Below are 20905 nucleotides of genomic sequence, written 5' to 3'. Positions count from 1 at the left end.
AGGAAGTATTGAAAAAATTTCAGATATCTACTATATTCATATATTTGTTCTATTTTGATTATAAAGTGACTGTGGAAAATATGACAGGTGTGTGAGTATAACAGCACCGTCCGAGTGTCATTTAGATGAACTTTATTTAAAATTTTAAAATTCAGACCATTTATTCCCTCCTTAGACCTCTCTAATCCGGAAAGGGTCATTTCTACCAAATCCACCAATCCAAACCCTTGAAATTTGATCAAACGGCTAAAAATGGGGATTCTCTTTAAAAGTTATAATAACTTTAGCTGTTGAATCAAATTTCAAGGATATGAATTAGTAGTTTTGGTGAAAGGGATCCGGCTCTAATCCAACGAGGGTGCATAAAAATTCTGATGAGAAACCAAATGGTGATATTACCTGTGGTTTTTTTCACTTTTGGGGGAATGGGTTTGTAAAACAGCAAACAAGTTGATCACGAAAAGCAGATACCAATGTGGGGTTGCTTTCGGTCTGGGCTGGACCTGGATCTGGATGGAGAAGAAAAAAGAGTGGATAGCAAGAACTGGAGAGCAAGAGGGACTCCGTGTGCGTGTGTTTTAGACACGGAGAGAGAGAGAGAGAGAGAGAGTGAAAGTTTACGTGTGTGGTAGTGCATTTCCATGTCATGTGATTGTTCACCATCATGCGGTCCTCCAATTATGGGGATCAGGAGGCCCCGCCCCCATCTGAAACCTCATCATCGCAATCGTCAGTTTTGTCTGATCTGTAGGTTAGGTTTCAACCAATCAAGGGTCAGGTAGGGTCCACCCATCCGGATTTGGATCCTCTCCAGATTCCCTCACTGGGAATCCCGGGGATTAATGCATAAGGACCATTCATCAAAGATCGTGCAACCATAATTAAATGTTTTTACGCAAAATAAGGCTGATTTATTTTTAAAAATATAAAAATATTTAATTATAGCTGCACAATCTTTGGTGAACGATCATCATGCATAAATCCTAGGAATTCCCAACGAGGGGATCTGGAGAGGATCCAAATCCCACCCGTCCCCACCTTCATTTAATTTCCAAAGTGTTCACTTCTCACGGAGGAGCAGAGCAGAAATCTGATCGGATATTGTTCTCCCTTGTTATATTTTTTTTTCGGCTGAAGTATTATTGATATGGTTCTTCGGAAAAACTTACATACAACTGAGACGTCGGAATTATAATATCCCAAGTCTATCAAAGAGACGAGAAAATATCTGATCCGATATTATCGTCCATTCGTCCCGATTGCATGCAAGTTCGGTCTCAGTAATCAGAATTGCACACACTGTCAATATTCACACAAGTTTCTTTGAGGGCAACCCCTTCATCTAAAGCAAGATCTTCAAATCTCAGCAGATGCTCAATCGGGATTGCAAATATAATGAAGGCAAAAGAGTTCCATGAACCTATATTTTCATTTCCATTAGTACCCATTAATATCGAACACGGCACCAGATGGAATCACACGCATAAATTTATACGAGAATTAACCGAGGGGCGCTTGCCCAGTTAATGTGTCGACCAGAAAGTTTTATTACACGCCTCGTTAAAATTTAAGAACTGAAAGTCTCAAGAGTACCGGTTTCATCCATACCAGTCAATATATTTGCAAGACTTCTGATGGCGTTTTTTACCTTGAGTCGAATGCAGGTTCACTTCTCCAGTAGACAACCTGAGGTAACACAGAGGAACCACCAGCAAATACGTTCACATATGCCTTAAGTTGTAGCTCATGGAGTTGGTTGAACAACGGAAGTAGCTTTCATTTGCTGAAATAATCGACCTTTAGAATTTGGAAAGCAAGGGCAGGCACCCAACTGGTCCCGACCCCATACCACCTAAAAGGAGGGCAAAAAGATTTGATGAGATTGAATGATCTCAACTGTATCATGCGCACATTCGGTGACAGTGAGGCAAACCGCACAGTGACAACAAACATTAAGAAATCAATACTAGATTCAAATCATACCAATCCACATCCTTCTTCGAATCCTTGTTATCGGTATCTCTACTACCATATAGCAAATAAATGCAAGCTATCATTAAAATCCACGCCCATAGTCTAAATTAACTTCTCGCAAAAAATTCAAATGACCATGCATACCTTCAACTGCTCAGCACTCTCTAAGTCTCTATCACTTTAGAGTAAAGGGGAAAACTTCAGCTCCAGACTTTGGTAACATAAACAACGCAAGGACCATGGAAATCAAAGATCCAAGGACACCTAAAAAATCAAAATGAGTTATAGTTAGACATGACAACTTGTTTCCGAGTCCTGACACTGAATTGTTTAAATAGAACATTACCCCAGGATCTCAATCAAACTGGCTGAGCTCCTCTAGGCCCGGAATTCAGAAGTCCTGCAAAGAAACCAGCTTAGATCAAGAAGAAAAAATATTTTGAGTGAATAGATTCAAGACGAGCTGCTCACCAATAGAAAAGGCGGTTGTAACTATGCAACTTCAAGAAATCGCATACGTATACAAGCTTCCTGCTTAAGTAAACTTTTAGAGGTAACAAGTAATGCAATTTACGGCAAATAGCAATTAGCCTTTTATCTATATTTGAAATCCACCAACACTTATTGCATACAAAATAATTTCTAAAGTACAAGGAGAAAAAAAAAACGCATACCTTGTCCAAGAATCAAAATAGCATTTGCAGCCATAGGAATAAGATCTTGAATTCTTTCGCTGGCAAAAATTGTGAGAAGAACTAGCACAGAAAAAAAGAATTAAGTGTGAAATACTGGAAATTAAAACCAAAAAAGGGCATATGACCCTGACTTTCAATCTCATGAAAACTTATTCGACATTACAAAGAAAGATACGACATGATTTCAAAATTAAAGGGTTAAATTATGGGACAATGAATACCTGAGACATGAATCAGTTTTTCCTCGCTGTTATTTTTCTCATTTTCCGCAATATCCATGTGAGATGCCAACAACATCTGCACAGAATTGTATCCATCTGATGCCCACACAGATTGAGTTCCTGCAAAATCATGACACGTTTTCCAAGTTTCAAAGGGCAATGATATATTGAAGAGTAACCTCACGGTTGAACCTACGTCTAGTTTAGATGAACTACAATGACATTAAGATCATCAATTTCTATTGTTCCCATATTGCATACCCAAAAGACCTTCGGCGTTCCAACATGTAAGCATGTACAAAATCTTTAAAATGCAATGGATTGGAGAAGCATACTTGAATCTATATCAGGAAGAACAGCCAGCTTTTGCACTTTCATAATGTGAGGCAACTGCTGCACACAAGAAGTTATTTCTAATCCAATTATAGGACTAGAGAGGTGCAAAATGTGTAAACCTCCATCAGAATCCAAGATTAGAAATTTGTTGGGGGACAGTGCTTCAATAGAAAGTGCCTTAGCTGGTATCACTCTTTTCGATTTTGAGGTTTCAAACTCCTTTCCTTTGAATTCCACAAAAAACACTCCCTCTTCACAAGAGTCTTGTTTCAGTTTCACAGACCTCTGCTTGACTGCAAGGTTAAACACAGCGTTAGAGGCACTAGTCAATTGGCCAATGGTAACACAAGTCCATGTGGATCTAAAACCAAGAAACAATGGAAGTCACTTCCATCTAAAATGGACAGGCGTTGTTATCCGGTGAACATACTACAGAACTATATATGTTGTATGCCCTAAGGGGGACAATTTCCAAGGGGATCGAGGTTAGCAATCTGTCTATGAGCTAGAGATTTCAATTCCATGATAAGAAAGTTAAGTTATTTTTCTAATCAGTGATTTACCATCTAGAGGCATCCTTATGATTTTAACCAAAGGACAGCACCCTGCTTACATGAGTAGCACCCATGTCCTAGGCCACAAGAAATACCTAAAAAACAATTTGTCAGTGGAAATACAGATAAACGCATAGATAAGATACAAGTATTGCAGGCTTAGAAACAGGCCTAACTAATGTAACATGAATAGATATGTTTTTTTTTTTTTTTTTTTTGAGAAGAAGTAACATGAATAGATATGTTACAGCTAAAGTTACAACATATAATGGAAAAGATCTTGTATTTAATCCGTCACACGCTGGTGATAGACCAGTCATTGTGAGAAAGAGTTTGTGTACATCCATTGTAACACGAATTTCTCATATAGATCAATAAGTTATCGGATGGATATAAAGATCCAGGGGTAGATTATATTGGCTTAAGACAAAGTGATCATGATGCTTTAATAGTAGCAAGAACACCGAAAAAGTCGGATACCAAGATTTCAACGAAGTAATACAGGACTGTTTTTATAGGCACTCATGGTAGGTCATGTTAATCCCAATCATGATCTTTCAGATTGCATTAATTGTGTATAAATTGAAAACCACATTATTCATTCACTTGATCAAATGATGGCAATATCTTTTTACTTACATGCTGCATAAAAAGTACACTGATTTACTAGAGGATCCAACCTCATCTTAGTGGCTAGCTATTTTACAGTACATCCAGATAGTCAATCTAATGCATTAAGGATATGCATATGATTTTTCAACATCACGAACTTAATTTAATTCATGATTGAAAGTCAAGGACTGAAGGAACGCTAACCACATTTCTTTCTTTCTTTAGTTTTCAAATAAAAAACCCTGCTCTTAACCTGAATTACTTCCCCCATCAAACCTTGACCCTTAGACCCCTAAAGTGTTAGCACCAACATGGATTTCAGCAACTTCCCAGCCATCAAAGCTTAGTCTTTTCCATCATATGAAAACAATAAATCTTACATGCAATCCTTGAAACTTCCAAGAAAAAACTACACTGAATACTTTTGACCTTTATAATCCTCTACCGCACCTATTCATTTATGAGTTACCAGTTCTTGCACAAATCCCATAACAGGTAATGAGGATTGCTCGAATTTTCAAGACACAACCTAAGATACACAAATTAACTCTAATAAGCCTACCATTAACTCAGAAAAACAGAGGCTTTAGGACAAAATGCAGTCGCAGTGCGTTCGCTTTCCTTATTGATTGTATAGCTAGAGTAGTTATCAGAATTCCAATAGGATTTCTTAAGTTCTCGATTACTTAGATGAACCGTACATAAATCTTTCACATTGCAAAAGAGTTCTATTATCGAACTCTATTAAGTAGTAACTCAACAAGGGGCAAGCAATGGACACGTAATCAAAAGTACAAAAGAACGCTTGTGCATTGCATTTTCTACATACAGGTAAGATAAGATCAGCAAAAAGTAATACCAAAACTCAGAATTTGCATACTTACCAGAAACATAATTCCTATCATTCTTCCCACACAAGTTACCACTGCAAGTCATCTCCGAACTCCCCTCAACACTACCACATTTGTCGCCTCCTTACTTATTTCCACAATCCCCCAAATCACTATGCACATGATCACCAACCACCCCATTAGGAAAACCCAAATTTCGGCCCTCATTTTTCAAACTCGAACTCAAAGTCTTGGCCTTTCGAACCCGCCCCTTAACAAGCTGCCTCAAATTAAAAACCCTAACTCCATTATCTTCTCCTAAGATCAAGACCCCAAACGAAATGCTAATCGACCAAACCAGCTTGCAACACTCAATCACAGCACACCTCATCAACTTCACAACCACCCCATCATCACCATTGTCGCCATCACCAATCGCTTTCACAGCAAAAACTGATATCTTTGAGCTCGAAACGGAGTACATGGCGAAGAAATTGACCGACCCGGCAAGCTTAAGCGAAACCCCATGATGGGCATCAACCAAAACCCCCAATTTCCCATCAAATTTTAGCCCTTTCTGGGTGCAAACGACTTGAGCCCTCACGAATTGTTTCTGATTCTGCAGAATGTAGAACCTGAGCAGGACCTGGGACCCACCTCTGTGAGGGCCGCAGGCAATGAAGAGGGTCCGGGTGTTGGGGTTAGGGTCTGGGTTTTGGAGGAGGAGGAAGGTGGAGGAAGAGGAGGGAGGGCCAATTAGGGTTTGGGGAGGAGGGAGAGAGGAGAGGGAAAGAGGGGAGGAGAGAGAGGGGTAGAGAGAAAAAGTGGAGTCAGAGTGCATGAGGGCTAGAGAGAGAGAATGGGGTTCAAACTGGAGGGAAGTTATTTGGGGAGGGGAGGTGAGAGAAGGGTTTGGGAGGCTGAGCTTGGAAGCTTGGACAACTACCATTAGAAGAGGAGCGAGAATAAGAAGAAGATGATGATGATGGACCCCCAACAAACAAAACCACCAAAACTGCCTGTCTGAGATTTTTGTTAGTTGTTGTTGTGTGGGAGGAACAAGAGGAACATTGTCTTTGAATTTTTGTTCTTTTGGGTTTGGTTTGGTATTTGGGGAGGGTTTGAGATTTGAGACTCCTAATTTCATGAGATCAAAGTTGGATTATTAAATTGTTGCAAAGGTAGAAGTCTAGGTTTAGGCTTGCTCTCAATTTTTGTTCTTTTGGGTTTGGTTTGGTATTTGGGGAGGTTTTGGAATAATTTTCCTTTCAAAAAAAAAAAAAAAAAGAATAATTTTCCTTTCTAATTTTTAATAAATATTGGAAAATAGAAATTTATCTTTGCAAATATAGTAAAATTGATACAATACGAATAACAAAATCATTATCTAATTTTCAAATAAAATTGGTGATTGTCGTAGTCATATTTAGAATAGAAATGTGATTGTGTAAATGTTAGCATATATGGGAATGTATTTTATATTCATATTAGGAGTTGATTACCTATTAAGAGTTGTAATCCTAAAGGCAAAGATTTTTGCCTACCCTACTACTATAAATAAAGGCACAATGGGGTGACTCAAACACACCACAATTAAATCATTCTCTCTTCTCCCTTAATATTGCCAGCCCCCCTCTCTTTCTCTCTCTCTAAACCCTTAGATAGCATAATCAAATAGGTCTACAACATGTTATCAGCACTTTCTTCCCAGAAGCTGAGGAATTGACGCATCGTAGGAGGATGCTATCTTCCACAAAATTCAAAGGTTTCTCTTTGTTTTCAGCTAATCAGGTACGCTTAAAATAAAATAAGATATTCGAAACGTTCACGAAGCATGAAAACATTTCTCATGATGCATGAACCTCTTTATGTTTATATTTTCCTTACGATATATATGGTCATAAATTTGTCTATGTGGAATTGTGAGTCAAAGTATATTCATAAATTAGAAGCAAATCTAGGGTATGTAAAACCCTAACCATGTCGAAAATATATATGCAGCGGGCACTATGCAGCACCACCACCGCAGCACCCACCGTGGCACCATAGACCACCACTGGCCTGAAGCCCAGTCAAGTGGATCACACGGTAGCACCTTTTGGGTTTGTTGCATTGACCCAGACATCCCAAGGCCCTAAGGCCTAATCTGATTGATGGACCTATAGTCTATTCACCCAAACCAAAAGCCTACAGCCTTTGGCCCAATGTCCCGTGCGTCCTTAGCCCATTAGGCTTATGCCATGTCACCCCGGCCCACTTCCCGTAACCCTGTTTGCTAGGTTAAAGCATGGCCCGATTTGAACCCAATCTCAGCTAGGCTCCCTATGCGAACCCAAGGCCAGCAATTTGCTGGGCCTAACTCATGTTCCCCATCGGCTCGCCAGCATGATGTTGGGCTTCTGTCACTCAACCCGTGGCCTAAAGCCACTCCGTGGGCTACTATTGCAGCCACACCCGAGCCCCTTTGCTCACGGCACCTAACCCAATTTTTGGGCTATGGTATTTTCGACCCAACGCTACTATTTTAGCATTATTTTGCTTCCACGATCGACCATGTTTGGTCCCGATCTATTGAATTAACTAAAGGTGATCTGCAATCCCTTAATCTGATAATGAATCCAAAATTATTGACTTGAAGATCACTTTTGGACATTAATGATTCAATAATTTATTTTCATACTTTGAACCGTTAACATACTTTCATAGTAACGAAGCTCTCACACTTGAGTTCCCAAAGAAACTCAAACCCACTATATTTAAATTAGTATATTGCATTATGTGTTTCTTGCAGGAACCTCTCCTTATGAACTAATTGTTCATAAAAACTAAATTGAACCTGTAGTTTCATATTTAGTGTCTTTGAAACCTTAAGTTTTCATTCAAAACATTCCACTTAAAACCTGTAGTTTTCATGCGTAAATTAAACCAATACATGTCTATAGAACTTGTATGTTCTACGATATATGTCTATGGATTACCATATGACTAATCACGTTTTTTTTCCCTCCGTTTTAAAGACATGTCGAACTTGAACAAGCTCTATTTCTCCGCTATAGAAATCTCCGAAAGAAACTATCTGAAGTGGGTTCAAGACGTGAAGCTCCATCTGACTACAAAGGGCATCAGAGCCACCATCGAGGCACCTATCGACGAAGCTCAGAAAGCTACTGCAATGATCTTCTTTTAAAGACATATCCACGATGCACTGCAAACCGAGTAACTCGCTCATGAGGACCCACGCATCCTCTGGCTTGCTCTGGCCAACCGTTTCGATCACCAAAAAGACATATACTTGCCTGAAGCAAGACACGATTGGCAACATATTCACTTTTGGGACTTTAAGTCCGTGAATGAGTACAACTCTGAAGTTTGTAGAATCTGTTCACTACTGAAATTCTGTAAAGTGAAACTAACCGAATCAGATCTCTTGGAGAAGACCTATTCGACCTTTCATGCCACCAATATTGTCCTGCAGCAACAATATAGGGCACATAAATTCACCAAGTTTTCAGATTTGATCTCTGTACTACTTCTTGCTGAAAAGCAGAACCAGCTTTTGATGAAGAATTATCAAGCTTGATCAACTGGCTCAAACGTCGCGCCTAAAGCACATGAGACCAATTCTAACAGCCACAAACGACGAAAAAACCGCCGTGGTCGTGGCAATGAACGGCAAGCCCAACCACGGGCCCAAGGTCAACAAAGTGCCACACCTAAGGGAGGAAATGTGACCCAGCATCGTCCACCACTCACTCCTAAGGCCCCAAACTTCAAGAACAAGGGCAAAGCTGTCATTCAGCCTGCTTCATCTGAACTGGACATATGATACCACTGTGGATCAAGGGATCATTGGTCACGCGTATGCCGAGCTTCCCCCAAGGCTATTGCCAAGTATCATTCCTGTCGTGAGTCTAACCTTGCACATGTGGATCATCCGGAAAATGTAACTACATTAATGGAGATATCGGATTTTCAGGAGGTATCAGCTCTTATGGATGAATAAATTAGACATGTTTTTAGGGCGTTTAAACCTAATGGCCGAACCCATTAGGAGTAGTGGCCCTTCCCCCTTATTTTCTAGGTTTATGGTTTAATTTTGAACAATTTTTCTAAGTCTTTGGAATAATTTGTTTGGTTTTGGTTTGTTTTGAATTATGGATTGTTATTTGAATGGATATTATTTCTCGAATTGCTTAATTGAATGAATGGAATTATATTTATGCATGTGACCAATTCAATCAATTTATTTCTAGGTATGTCTAGTGGGAAAGTTAGTTGTCTGGCAAATAGTGCAACTACGCACACCATTTTGCGTGAATAACACTATTTTACTAACTTGATACCCAAGAAAGCTCATCTGACAACTCTTTCAAGCCCATTCAACCTGATTGAAAGATACGGAAAAGCCTTTATCATGTTGTCCAATGGTACAATCTTAACCATTAAGGAGACACTATATTCTCCACATTTCAGAATAACGTTGCTGAGTTTTAGAGATATTCGAGATAATTAATATTATATTCAAACCACTAAAGATAATGGTTCTGAATTTCTTTGTATCACTTCGTACGAATATGACCAAAAGCGTATTCACAAGAAGTTAGAACGTCTCCCGAGTGGGTTGTACATCATAACCATTCGTGGCATAAAAGCCCACAGTGTGGCCAACCTTATGCATAAGTTCCAAGACACTTTGTTGCTTTAGTATAACCGTTTGGGACATCCTGGACATGACATGATGTATCGTATCCTCAAATCATCACATAGGCATCGGTTACCTCCTTATGTTGGACTATCGCCATGCAAAGCGTGTTCTTTAGGGAAGTTGAATACTCAACCTTCACATACAAAAATCATTCACAACCCCCCTAAGTTTCTTCAGAGGATTCAAGGGGACATTTATGGACTTATCCAACCAACATGCAAACCATTTAGATACTTTATGGTGTTGGTTGATGCATCGACACAATGGTCACATGTTTGCCTGTTGTCCAAACACAGCGCTGCGTTTGCTAAACTCCTAGCTCAAATAATTAAGCTACGAGCTCACCACCCTGATTATCCGATTAAGTTGATTCGATTGGATAGCACTGAAGAGTTTACATCACAGACTTTTGACGATTATTACATGTTAGTAGGGATTGATGTGGAACATCTTGTACCCCATTTTCACACCCAAAAAGGCATGGCAGAAGCTTTCATAAAGCTCCTTCAATTGATAGCTCGGACTTTGGTTATGAGAACCAAACTGCTGGTATTTGCCTGGGGCTATGCAATATTGTACGTAGCTATGTTGGTCCACCTGAGGCCCACCGTTACTAACCACATTCACCGTTACAGTTGGTCACTGGATACGAGCCTGACGTCTCGCATTTACGGGTGTTTAGGTACACCATTTATGTGACAATAGCGCCGCCACTACGTACCAAAATGGGTCCTCAAAGAAAAATAGGAATCTATGTCGATTATGATTCGCCATCAATTATTCGCTATTTAGAACCCTTGACAGGAGATCTATTTACCTCATGTTTGGTGGATTGTCACTTTGATGAGACAATCTTCCTATCGTTAAGGGGAGATAAGCATGCTAACGTTCCTGCAGAACGCTGCGAATTATCGTGGTATGCTCCCACTATGTCTCATTTAGATCTCCGCACTGCTCAACCTAAAACTGAGGTGTGCCGAATTATAGATCTTCAGAGCATTGCTTAAAGCATGCCATATGCTTTTAATGATCTAGCAAATGTGACAATATCACATATACCCGCTGCAAACGCACTTGCAATGATAGATGTACTCCGCGTACATCCATAACTCGCCTAGGAAGATTGGACCATTCCCGAAGGTGGGGAGGCTGCACCTTCCACACAGCAAGTTACATTGGTGGCTAGCCAATCATCTACTCCGACCCTGAAGCATGGCAGATCCTTTGGTTCAAAGGATTCACAACCTTGGAAAAGGAAAATGGCACCAACTAGTGACCCTAGTTTGAATCTGATCATCACTCACTCATCTGTTCCAACGCATGAGATTATTCTAAATTACGCTGATGCTTTAGATGAAACATGTTGGCCTCCCGAGAATCGCAAGATTTTGGTCCACTACGCAGTATTGGATGAGGTTTGGAATAGGAATGAGATGATCATCAACGATGCATTTGGGTACTTAGTAGCTACTGGCATCATGCTTAGCAATGACATTGAACCATGTTCCGTCAATGAATGCCGACGTAGAACCGATTGGTTAAACTGGAAATAAGCAATCCAGGTCGAACTCAATTCGCTCAAAATATGAAATAGAATATTCATAATTTTGAATATGTGGAGAAAATAAAAGATAAATCGATTTATGGTTACGAAAATTTAATTGAGGAATTTTAAAATTTTGTTACCAGAAATTATTATAATTTACGTAATTGTGTTATTGAGATTTTATATTATTTTTGGAGAATTTATATTAATTTATTTGAATCTAGTTTTAAATTAAATTAGTTATGAAGTTTGAAGTTTGGAAATTAATTATCTAAAATCCATATACCTTTCGAGGTCACATTTATATTTTTGAATAGAGCTCGATCTTACGAACGCGTAGGCTCAAACCGTTCATGAAACGGAATTATAACGAAGAAGTTATTAACGTTTAAAGTTAAGAATATTTTGGTAATTTTAACCTTCTTTAGAAGGCTCTAGATTTTCTGGAGCCATGTGATATGCCACATGTGTGGCTGGGATGAAAGCAAAATAAAAGAAGAGTAAGAGATGGATGGCTGGGATGAGAAGGAGATAAGAGAAATGAGAGAAAGGAGGAAGGGGACCGGCTAATCAGGAGGGAAGGAAAGGAGGGGAAATGAGGGAGAAGAGAAAAAGGGAACCGGATCCCTCTTCGACCCGCCAACCCGACCCGGCCATATCTCCCAATTCAAGCCACTGTTGATGACGGGACAGGTGCCAAAATGATCCTTACCTCGAACCCAGTCATTCCCTCTACTAATTTGATCCAAAAATATAGGAAAATTGGCCTTGAATTTGGGAGAAACCGCATAGTGGGTGTGGGGGTTCTTGTCGTCGATTCTCCTATTTCTGAAACAAATTCCATCAATCACCACCACCTATAGCATTCTCTTGAGCCCAGGAACAAAGCCTAAACAAGTTTGGGGGCGATAGAGCTGTTTTGGAGTCGAATCAAAAACACCCAAATCAAGGGTTTCTTACAGTTCGAGGACGATTTGAGGTATTTCCCGGCCGAATTGGACTTCAGCTCATGTATGAAAGTTGTTCCTCTCATTGAACTCTACTTACCTATAAAATTTGGTAATTTTTAGAGCTAGTTTGAAAATTGGGTATCTGTTCGCTAGAAACCGCCACCCATAGTGCTGCATGGCCAGTGGGCCGATGCTACCATTTTGTACAAATTTGGATATTCTAAATACGAATTAGGTACCCATTGGATGTGTTTCAATCATTAGAAATAATGTTGGATATTTCGTTTATTTGGAATATAATCGGAAATGGATTAAGATTGAATGGTGAACTACAAAATGCTTGATCCCGTTCAAGGGTACGTAGGTAGTCCAAAAAGGGTTAGATGCAACCTTAAATAATCGAGACAAATCCTTTGTTGAGAAATTGAGCTAAGAAAAGGAATTTGGTGAATAATTTGAGATTTAACCTTATGTTTTGGTAAATAAATGTTGATCATAAATTTTGTGAGGGAAAAATAAATTGAAGTAAAGAATCGTGATTAATGGTAGTTAACTAAACAAGAGTTTAGTTTGGTAGTTTTTGAAAAACTAAATATGCAACTTATGGACATGGTAACCACGTATCTCTATGGGGATAAAGTTCCAGAAGGACTTCCATTGACTGGTTTAAATAGTTCTAGACCACAGAACATTCTCTCAATTAGGTTGAGGAGGTCACTCTACGAATTAAACCAATCCGGGCGGATATGGTATAATTGTCTAAGTGAATATTTGACAAGTTAGGGTTATGTGAACAATGAATTATGCCCATGCGTGTTCATAAAGAAGTCACATTATGGATTTGCAATTGTTGCAGTTTATGTAGACGACATGAACCTCATCGGAACTCCTACAGAGCTTGAGGAAATTGCTATGCATTTGAAATCGGAATTTGAGATGAAGGATCTTAGGAAAACTCGATAATGTCTCGACCTGGAGATCGAGTATTGTTCAGATGGAATCCTAGTACATAAATCGAACTACACCCAAAATATGTTGTGACATTTTAATGAGGATAAAGCGAAGCCTTCGAGTACACCCATGGTCGTTCGAACTCTAGATGCTAAACGAGATCCCTTACATCCAAATGAGGATGAGGAAAAGATTTTGGAACCTGAAGTTCCTTACTTAAGTATAATTGGGGCTTTATTGTATTTGGCTCAATGCACTAAACCCAACATCTCATTCGTTGTTAATCTTTTGGCAAGATACAGCAATGCGCCCACACACAGACACTGGAATGGTGTTAAAGACATTTTCCTCTACCTCAAGGATACAACGGATTTGGGCTTGTTCTATACCTGCGAATCTTCGAGTGTTGACGCCCCCTATGGTCCTCGGATTAATTCTCGCCTTGTTGGTTATGCAGATGCTGGATATATGTCTGACCCACATAGGACACATTCTCAAATGGGCTAGGTTTTTACCATTGAAGACACCGCTATATATTGGAGGTCTACCAACAAACACTAGTTGCGACTTCTTCGAACCATGATGAGATTTTCGCCCTGCATGAAGCATCGTGTGAATGTTTTTGGCTGAGAGCAGTTATGGAACATATTCGAAGCACTAGTGGTCTTACATTAGTCGTTAACCTTCCTACGACGATCTTTGAAGACAATGCAACATGTATCGAGCAGTTAAAGAAGGGAAACATCAAGGAAGACAACACCAAGCACATAGCCCCGAAGTTCTTTTACTCACACCAGCAGCAGCAGCATCAGAACATTGAAGTTAAGCAAATCTGTTCCCAAAACAACTTGGCCGATCTTTTCACCAAGTCATTGCCCAAGTCTAATTTTCAGAAGCTCGTCCAAGGAATCGGTGTGCGTAAATTATCTGAGTTGAATCGCTTACAGTTCTCTTATTTAGAAATTATGTCTAACTCAGGGGGAGTATCCTAAAACATACTTACTTGATCTTAATGTACTCTTTTTCCTACGATTAGGAGCATTTTTCCCATTGAGTTTTTACTACCTAACGAGGTTTTGATGAGGCACCCATCCTGAGATGATCATACTCCGTTGAGTTCACTACCTTTGTCATGTTTGACGTTTGTTTTAGATATTATGCACACTTCTCACTTTTCTCCTTAGTCTATGGGTATTCCCCATGCCTTGGGTTTTACCATAGCGAGGTTTTGTGAGTTTTACTACAAATACATACTTCCTTAAATTTTAAGACTCGCGTTCACCCGTTGTGTCGATGACTTCATCAACTATTCTACCTTATCTGCTGAAGATCTGATGCGATGGTTTGTTGAATAATTACACACTCAAGGGGGAGTGTTGCATTCATATTTAGAATAGGAATGTGATTGTGTAAATCCTAGTGGATATGGGAATGTATCTTATATTCCTAATAGGAGTTTATTACATATTAAGAGTTGTAATCCTAAAAGGAAAGGTTTTTGCCTACCCTACTACTATAAATAAATGTACAATGAGATGACTCAAACACACCTCATAATTAAATCATTCTCTCTTCTCCCTCAATATTGCCGGGCCCCTCTCTTTCTCTAAACCCTCCCTTGGATAGCTCAATCAAATAGGCCTACAACAGTGATCTAATTTTCAAATAAATATGTTTTTAGAGAAAATTGGTGAATCCAATTTCCAAATAAAAATAAAATTTGTTTGTTTGTGAAGGGCACAAGGTCTCCGAGAGCATGCACAGGTTTCTGGCTTAAACTGAGATATGCAGGGCTTGAACGATTTCGCTCGTTGATCTCGTACACGTTGAGTTATTGAACTTTTACTGCAAAAGCAACCAAACAACATTTTCCATCAATTAATACAATATGTGACGCATGGATGATTGATTAATTTCACGCACAATACCGTCACATATTCTAGACTTCATACAATAAATCAATTGAAGTTGACAGATGTTCATGAAAAGAAATGTATGACATGGATTCGCGTCAACTTATGAATTTATCGACATTCAAAAGGATAATGAACAAAAGTTGTACAGATTACCAACCCTACCATGAAAGGTCATGCAACTCGAGCTTTTGAAACTTGGATGCCACAATGCATGGTGAAGAGTTCGCGTTTAGAAACGATTCAGTTTCCAACAACTAGGGGCAAAAATATATCAAACTTGGAACTCATTTATATTCGTGTCGTGTTCATATCAATCTATATATGACTCAATACAAATCAATATTCGTATAAACTGATTAACATTAGTTGTCTTCTAACTGTGTATACCTTGGGTTCTATACTCGTGCAGAATTCGACTCAAATTACTCGTAAGCAATTAGATATTTTGAAACTCTAGACGTCATAATTCATGGCCATGAATTAAGCTTACGTATTTATAAGTTTGTGATGAAATCTTAACCAGCAAGCGCATCTGGTGTAGTGGTATCATAGTACCCTCCCACGGTACTGACCAGGGTTCGATTCCCTGGATGCGCATTTTGTTTTTTTTACCTTAAACTCGGCTCCAACCAAATCGGCCTCAAAGAATGGGGACCTGTTGTCGCAAGTAAAGTAGTGGCAAATATATAGCAGGTCCAAATGTGTGAAATACTTGCCTACTTGCCTCATTCACTTAAAAGTAGAAATTTTTACATTACTACGGATCATAGTTAGATATATGTGCATATTATTTGTGAATTATTCATATGCTAATAATATAAGTAAATTGTATAACAGGTGATGTTGAAGCATGAGGACGAGAAACCATGAGATCATTTAAATTTAAACAATTTCCTTAACCTTTCATCTTCGATGTGAAACACCTTTAGCAACATCAGGACTTATGTGATACAAGTATATTGTTATTGTGATATCTCTTGCTCATTGTGGTGTCTTGTGATTATAATATAAACTCATATAGACAAAAATTTATATGCATAACATTATATCGTTAACACAAAACGTCACAATAATCGAACGTGTCTTTAAAAAGTATGCATACTCAATTTTTAGTGGTGAAATAAGAGCATTGGGCTCGACACGTGAATAGAATGCTTTGATGCAACTAACTGGATTTCCCTTCCATCTTTTATGTGCATGAATATGCTGGTGCATATAACTCCAAAGTTTGAATCCTGAAATCCCCACCCTATACACCTACAGCGAGAAACAAAAGACGGAGAAAAAGCAGCCAAAAACAGATCTGATAAATGCGTTGATGCGTCTCGCCTTTATATACAAGAACAAGACACAACAACACAAACAATTACCCCTTTCAACATTACACTCTCATTATTACACGTGCATTGATGCACATTACACATACCATTTGTGTTTGTGCATTTGCATTACTTGGGGAGTTTCAACCAAATACGGTTCGCGGTGATTTGGCTAGTCCATTAGAGATGCTCTTATCGAGAATTTAATCGCAGTGCTCTAACTTTTTTATTACCTTTTTGTTTGAGCATCAATATGATTAATTAACAAGTAACATGCCCATTAGCTGGTTAGACTGAAGACGATTGGAATTGTCTCGTAGCCGATTTTATTGTTGTCTAATTTAATGCGTCTCCTTTTTGAAAGTTCACCAAACAAGGACTAGTACGGCAAGGATAATTGCTTGTTGATTAGAAATACACAACAGGATTGACTATGAACTTATTATCTAACGTTTTCAAAACATGAAAGCTCACCAAGGATAACTGTGAATTATTTTGTCGAAATGTAATCAATTTTTCTTTGTTTGTAATCTCATTCTTAACCATATTCTAGTTCCTTTTTTTTTACGCTCTTATATGATAAAAATTGTAACTCCACCGCTGCCGTTGAGACAAAGCCACCAACCAACCAACAAGTCTAGGTCACACCAAGGCATATGCATTTTTCTCTATCAACATGGTAATTGAACAGTTACTAGAGTAGTACATATATGGATAAGAGTGGGGGTTGAATTCCACTCGGCATCTTTGCTATCCATGCACAGTAATTGTGAGGTAGGGAGTCTTGCTGTCCAGTATTGCCCTAGTCCAGTCCAGTCGCCTGTCCACCACTCTGACTAATCACTGTCACTCACCCGCCCCCTCCTCTCTGATTCCTGGCCTTCTGATTCCTGGCCTTCTGATCCTGCTCTCTCTCTCCAATGACTAATCCCATCGGGGCAAATCCTCCACTATCATTCAATGCGCCCTAAAACCAGCAAATACGACTGCCACCGTTTCACTTTTCACTGATGCCACCACCCCCCACGAAGTGGCGCGTCTCCTCAAGCTCATTCCCCGCGCGTCAAGTATCCATCCCCATCTATATATTACAAACAAAGATATCCCCTTCTCCATTCCATCCTTAATAATTTCCCAAATCCGTACTATTTAGTAAGAACGGGAAGTGGAATTGAGAATTGGGTTTGTTGGATTGGAATTGGAATCAGTTCCTCCTCCGTCAGCGGTTGCGATTTCTCTCAATTCCGGCGGAAGACATGGCGATGAAATGAAGGAGCGGCAGCGCTGGCAACCGGAAGAAGACGCCTTGCTGCGAGCCTACGTGAAGCAATATGGGCCGAAAGAGTGGAGCCTGGTCTCCCAGCGGATGGGGAAGCCCCTCCTCCGTGACCCCAAGTCCTGCCTGGAGCGGTGGAAGAACTACCTGAAGCCCGGCCTGAAGAAGGGCTCGCTCACCCCAGAGGAGCAGGCCCTCGTCGTCTCCCTCCAGGCAAAGCACGGCAACAAGTGGAAGAAGATCGCCGCCGAGCTCCCCGGCCGCACCCCTAAGCGCCTCGGCAAGTGGTGGGAGGTCTTTAAGGAGAAGCAGCTCAAGTTGCAGTCTCAGAGGCAAAAGAACAAACACCTTCTGTGCAGTACATCGTCGTCGTCGACCCAGCTGCCACCGGATATGAATATTGCGGTCGCCGGAATTGGATCTCCGGAGAAGGCCGTTAAGGGTCCCTACGACCACATACTGGAAACCTTCGCCGAGAAATACGTCGTCCAGCCAAAGGTTTACGGTGCTGCGTTCCAGTCCACCACCATGATGCAAGAACCCGACCCGGTACTTTCACTCGGGTCGGTCGGCTCCACCGCGACGTCCGTAACTGCACCTTCCGTTATGCCTCAGTGGATGAACATTAACCCGTCATCAACAACGTCATCCACGTCCTCCACCACCCCTTCGCCTTCGGTAAGCTTGACGCTGTCTCCCTCCGATCCGGTTCCCGACACGGACCCGACCCGTTTTTATCAGATGGGCACTCTGATTCAGCTGTGCAAAGAGGTGGAGGAGGGGATGCAGAGCTGGATGCAGCAGAAGAAGGAGGCGACATGGCGGCTGAGCAGGCTGGAGCAGCAGCTGGAGGCGGAGAAGGGAAGGAAGCAGAGGGAGGCGGTGGAGGAAATCGAGGCGCAGATAAGGTGCTTGAGACAGGAGGAGGTGGCGTTGGTGGGGAGAATAGAAAGGGATTACAGGGAGGAGCTGAGCGCGCTGCAGAGGGAGGCGGAGGGTAAGGAGGCGAAGTTTGTGGAAGCTTGGTGCGGGAAGCATGCGAAGCTGGCGAAACTTGTGGAGATGATTGCGGTCGGGGTTCGTAATCATGGGTTTAGCAGTAAACCATGTTAATTAGAACTAATTATGTGGTTTGGTTTTGGAATTTTACTTGAATTAACACTCTCTGCAACTTGTCATCTTTCATTTTCCTTCTCTTTTTTCTGTTATTAGTGACAAAAAATATTCTTTAAATAAAAGTTTTTAGATATAATTTTTAGATTATGATAAGAAAATTAAAGTAATTATAATATTACTTTCGTTTTATTTGTTTCTCCACACGATTTTAATTATATTATAAAAGAATATTGAATTTGGGAAATAACATAATAATTCAACACTAATAATTGAGCATCAACCTCCTATTAAAATTAAATAAAATAAGCATCAACCTGTAGAATTGTCTATTTAACTCAATATACGCTATTCTTTTATCAAAGTAGTATTAATAATTAAGGTTAATCTCAGTGTACTACCTTTCAGTTTTTTAGTTTTCAACATTTGGTAAATTAAGTTTTTTTTTTGTTTTTTTTTTTTATATTTCAGAGCGATATGAAGTCATAATTTTAGGACACATTTATACATTTATTAAGATTGCTGTTAAATCTCCCATTAATTAGTGATGTGGTACCCACGTAGACAATAACTGGGAGCCACTTGTCAATATGGGGCTCACGTGGATATTAAAAGATAAATTTTTAAAAAATATAAAACAAATTTAAAATTATACTCTTTTAACATTTTAATGTTCACATGGCACTCAGTCATTGTCTGCATAGGTGCTACTTTACCAACTAACGGTATATTTAATAACAACCTTACCCATATATGAAAGTGTCCCAAAATTATAACTTTAAATATCACTCTAGCTGTTTGGGCCAATTGAGTAGTTAATTTACATTGGGCCGCCCGAACATTCTTATTGATCCTAAGATCAACTCCAATAGTGGGCTAAAAGCCAAATTATTGCCCAAAATTTCCCCTCAAACCCACTCCAACCCAAGAAGAAAATTTGGGTTAAATGCTAAATGCTAAACCAAGACCAAATTCCCCTCAAAATTTAGCCCAAAAATCAGAGTGGACTTCATCCAATATTCATCGGAATTTAAATTTTTTTAGATTAAAATGTTCATAAAATTAATTTACGATAGTCTACATATTTATTTAAAAAAAATTAATTTAACAAAAAAAATAGCCTAAGTTTATTCTTTAATAATCCTATGCTAAAATTTTAGGCTAAAACGGTTGGAGTTGAAAAGTTATTTTTGGTCTAAAAGTTAAATTTTTCGGGCTAAAATATTTGGTTTTTAGCCCAACCATTGGAGATGCCTAAAGGAGTTATATTTTTCTTTGGGCTCGGGACCGGGAGTTGACTGACAAAATAAATTGGGAAATTCATTAGACTTATTCATATGGGGAGCTTTTATAATCTTTTACCTATAAAAACAAAGATTACAAAATATACCGGTCCAAGCCCAAATTCATTGAGCCTTTGATTAAATTTTCCTTGATGGAGTCAGATATTTTTTTATAGAAATATTCAAAAGATAAGAGAAAAATATGAAAATAGGGACTCCATCTTATATCAAAGACACTCTTAAGTTTAGGCTAAATTCGATAAATATTGTCACTATTTCTTACACATGTTAAAATCGGAGAAATTCTTATATTTCGTCCAAATCAATGTTTGACAATCCCTAAAGTTTTATTTTGAATTTTTATTTTTTCCATCGAAAGCAACCAATACTAATATCAATATTCGATATATCTGTTTATACTTTCACAAATTTGCTTATCAATATTCCACTAATACCGATATTTTAAACGTTGTAACAAAGCTTCCACAGCATGCATTCTCAGACTTAATTGCCTCTCTCCTCTCCACTGTAGGTGATGCGAAGAAACCTTTCCCTATCTCTATTTTCGTTATCGATTTCAGACATCAAGCACCTGTAACATTTGGAAGAAGAAAGAATTAATCG

General features: G+C 39.3%; 1 protein-coding gene and 2 non-coding genes across 3 annotated transcripts; 2 read left to right on the top strand and 1 right to left on the bottom strand.

The window, feature by feature from the left end:
• Positions 1–1410: 1410 nt before the first annotated feature.
• LOC137707956 (uncharacterized) lies at positions 1411–6446 on the bottom strand. Its single transcript, XR_015958673.1, has 9 exons — positions 5277–6446; positions 3831–3875; positions 3226–3519; positions 2891–3010; positions 2649–2729; positions 2446–2505; positions 2321–2374; positions 2119–2238; positions 1411–1852 (listed from the first exon to the last, which is right to left on the bottom strand). It is a non-coding gene; the product is annotated as an uncharacterized LOC137707956 (transcript).
• Positions 6447–15816: 9370 nt separating this feature from the next.
• Positions 15817–15887, top strand: TRNAG-CCC (transfer RNA glycine (anticodon CCC)). Its single transcript has one exon. It is a non-coding gene; the product is annotated as a tRNA-Gly (tRNA).
• A 1192-nt stretch (positions 15888–17079) lies between these two features.
• Positions 17080–19070, top strand: LOC137707996 (protein rough sheath 2). The gene has a single exon (XM_068446956.2). It carries the CDS (start codon positions 17877–17879, stop codon positions 18996–18998), a length of 1122 nt encoding a protein of 373 aa, XP_068303057.2. The 5' UTR covers positions 17080–17876; the 3' UTR covers positions 18999–19070.
• Positions 19071–20905: the final 1835 nt, after the last annotated feature.

Source organism: Pyrus communis, chromosome 17, assembly GCF_041283825.1.
Source record: "Pyrus communis isolate YQ-2024b chromosome 17, ASM4128382v1, whole genome shotgun sequence".
NCBI lineage: Eukaryota > Viridiplantae > Streptophyta > Magnoliopsida > Rosales > Rosaceae > Pyrus > Pyrus communis.
This window is presented reverse-complemented; position numbering and strand designations above follow the sequence as displayed.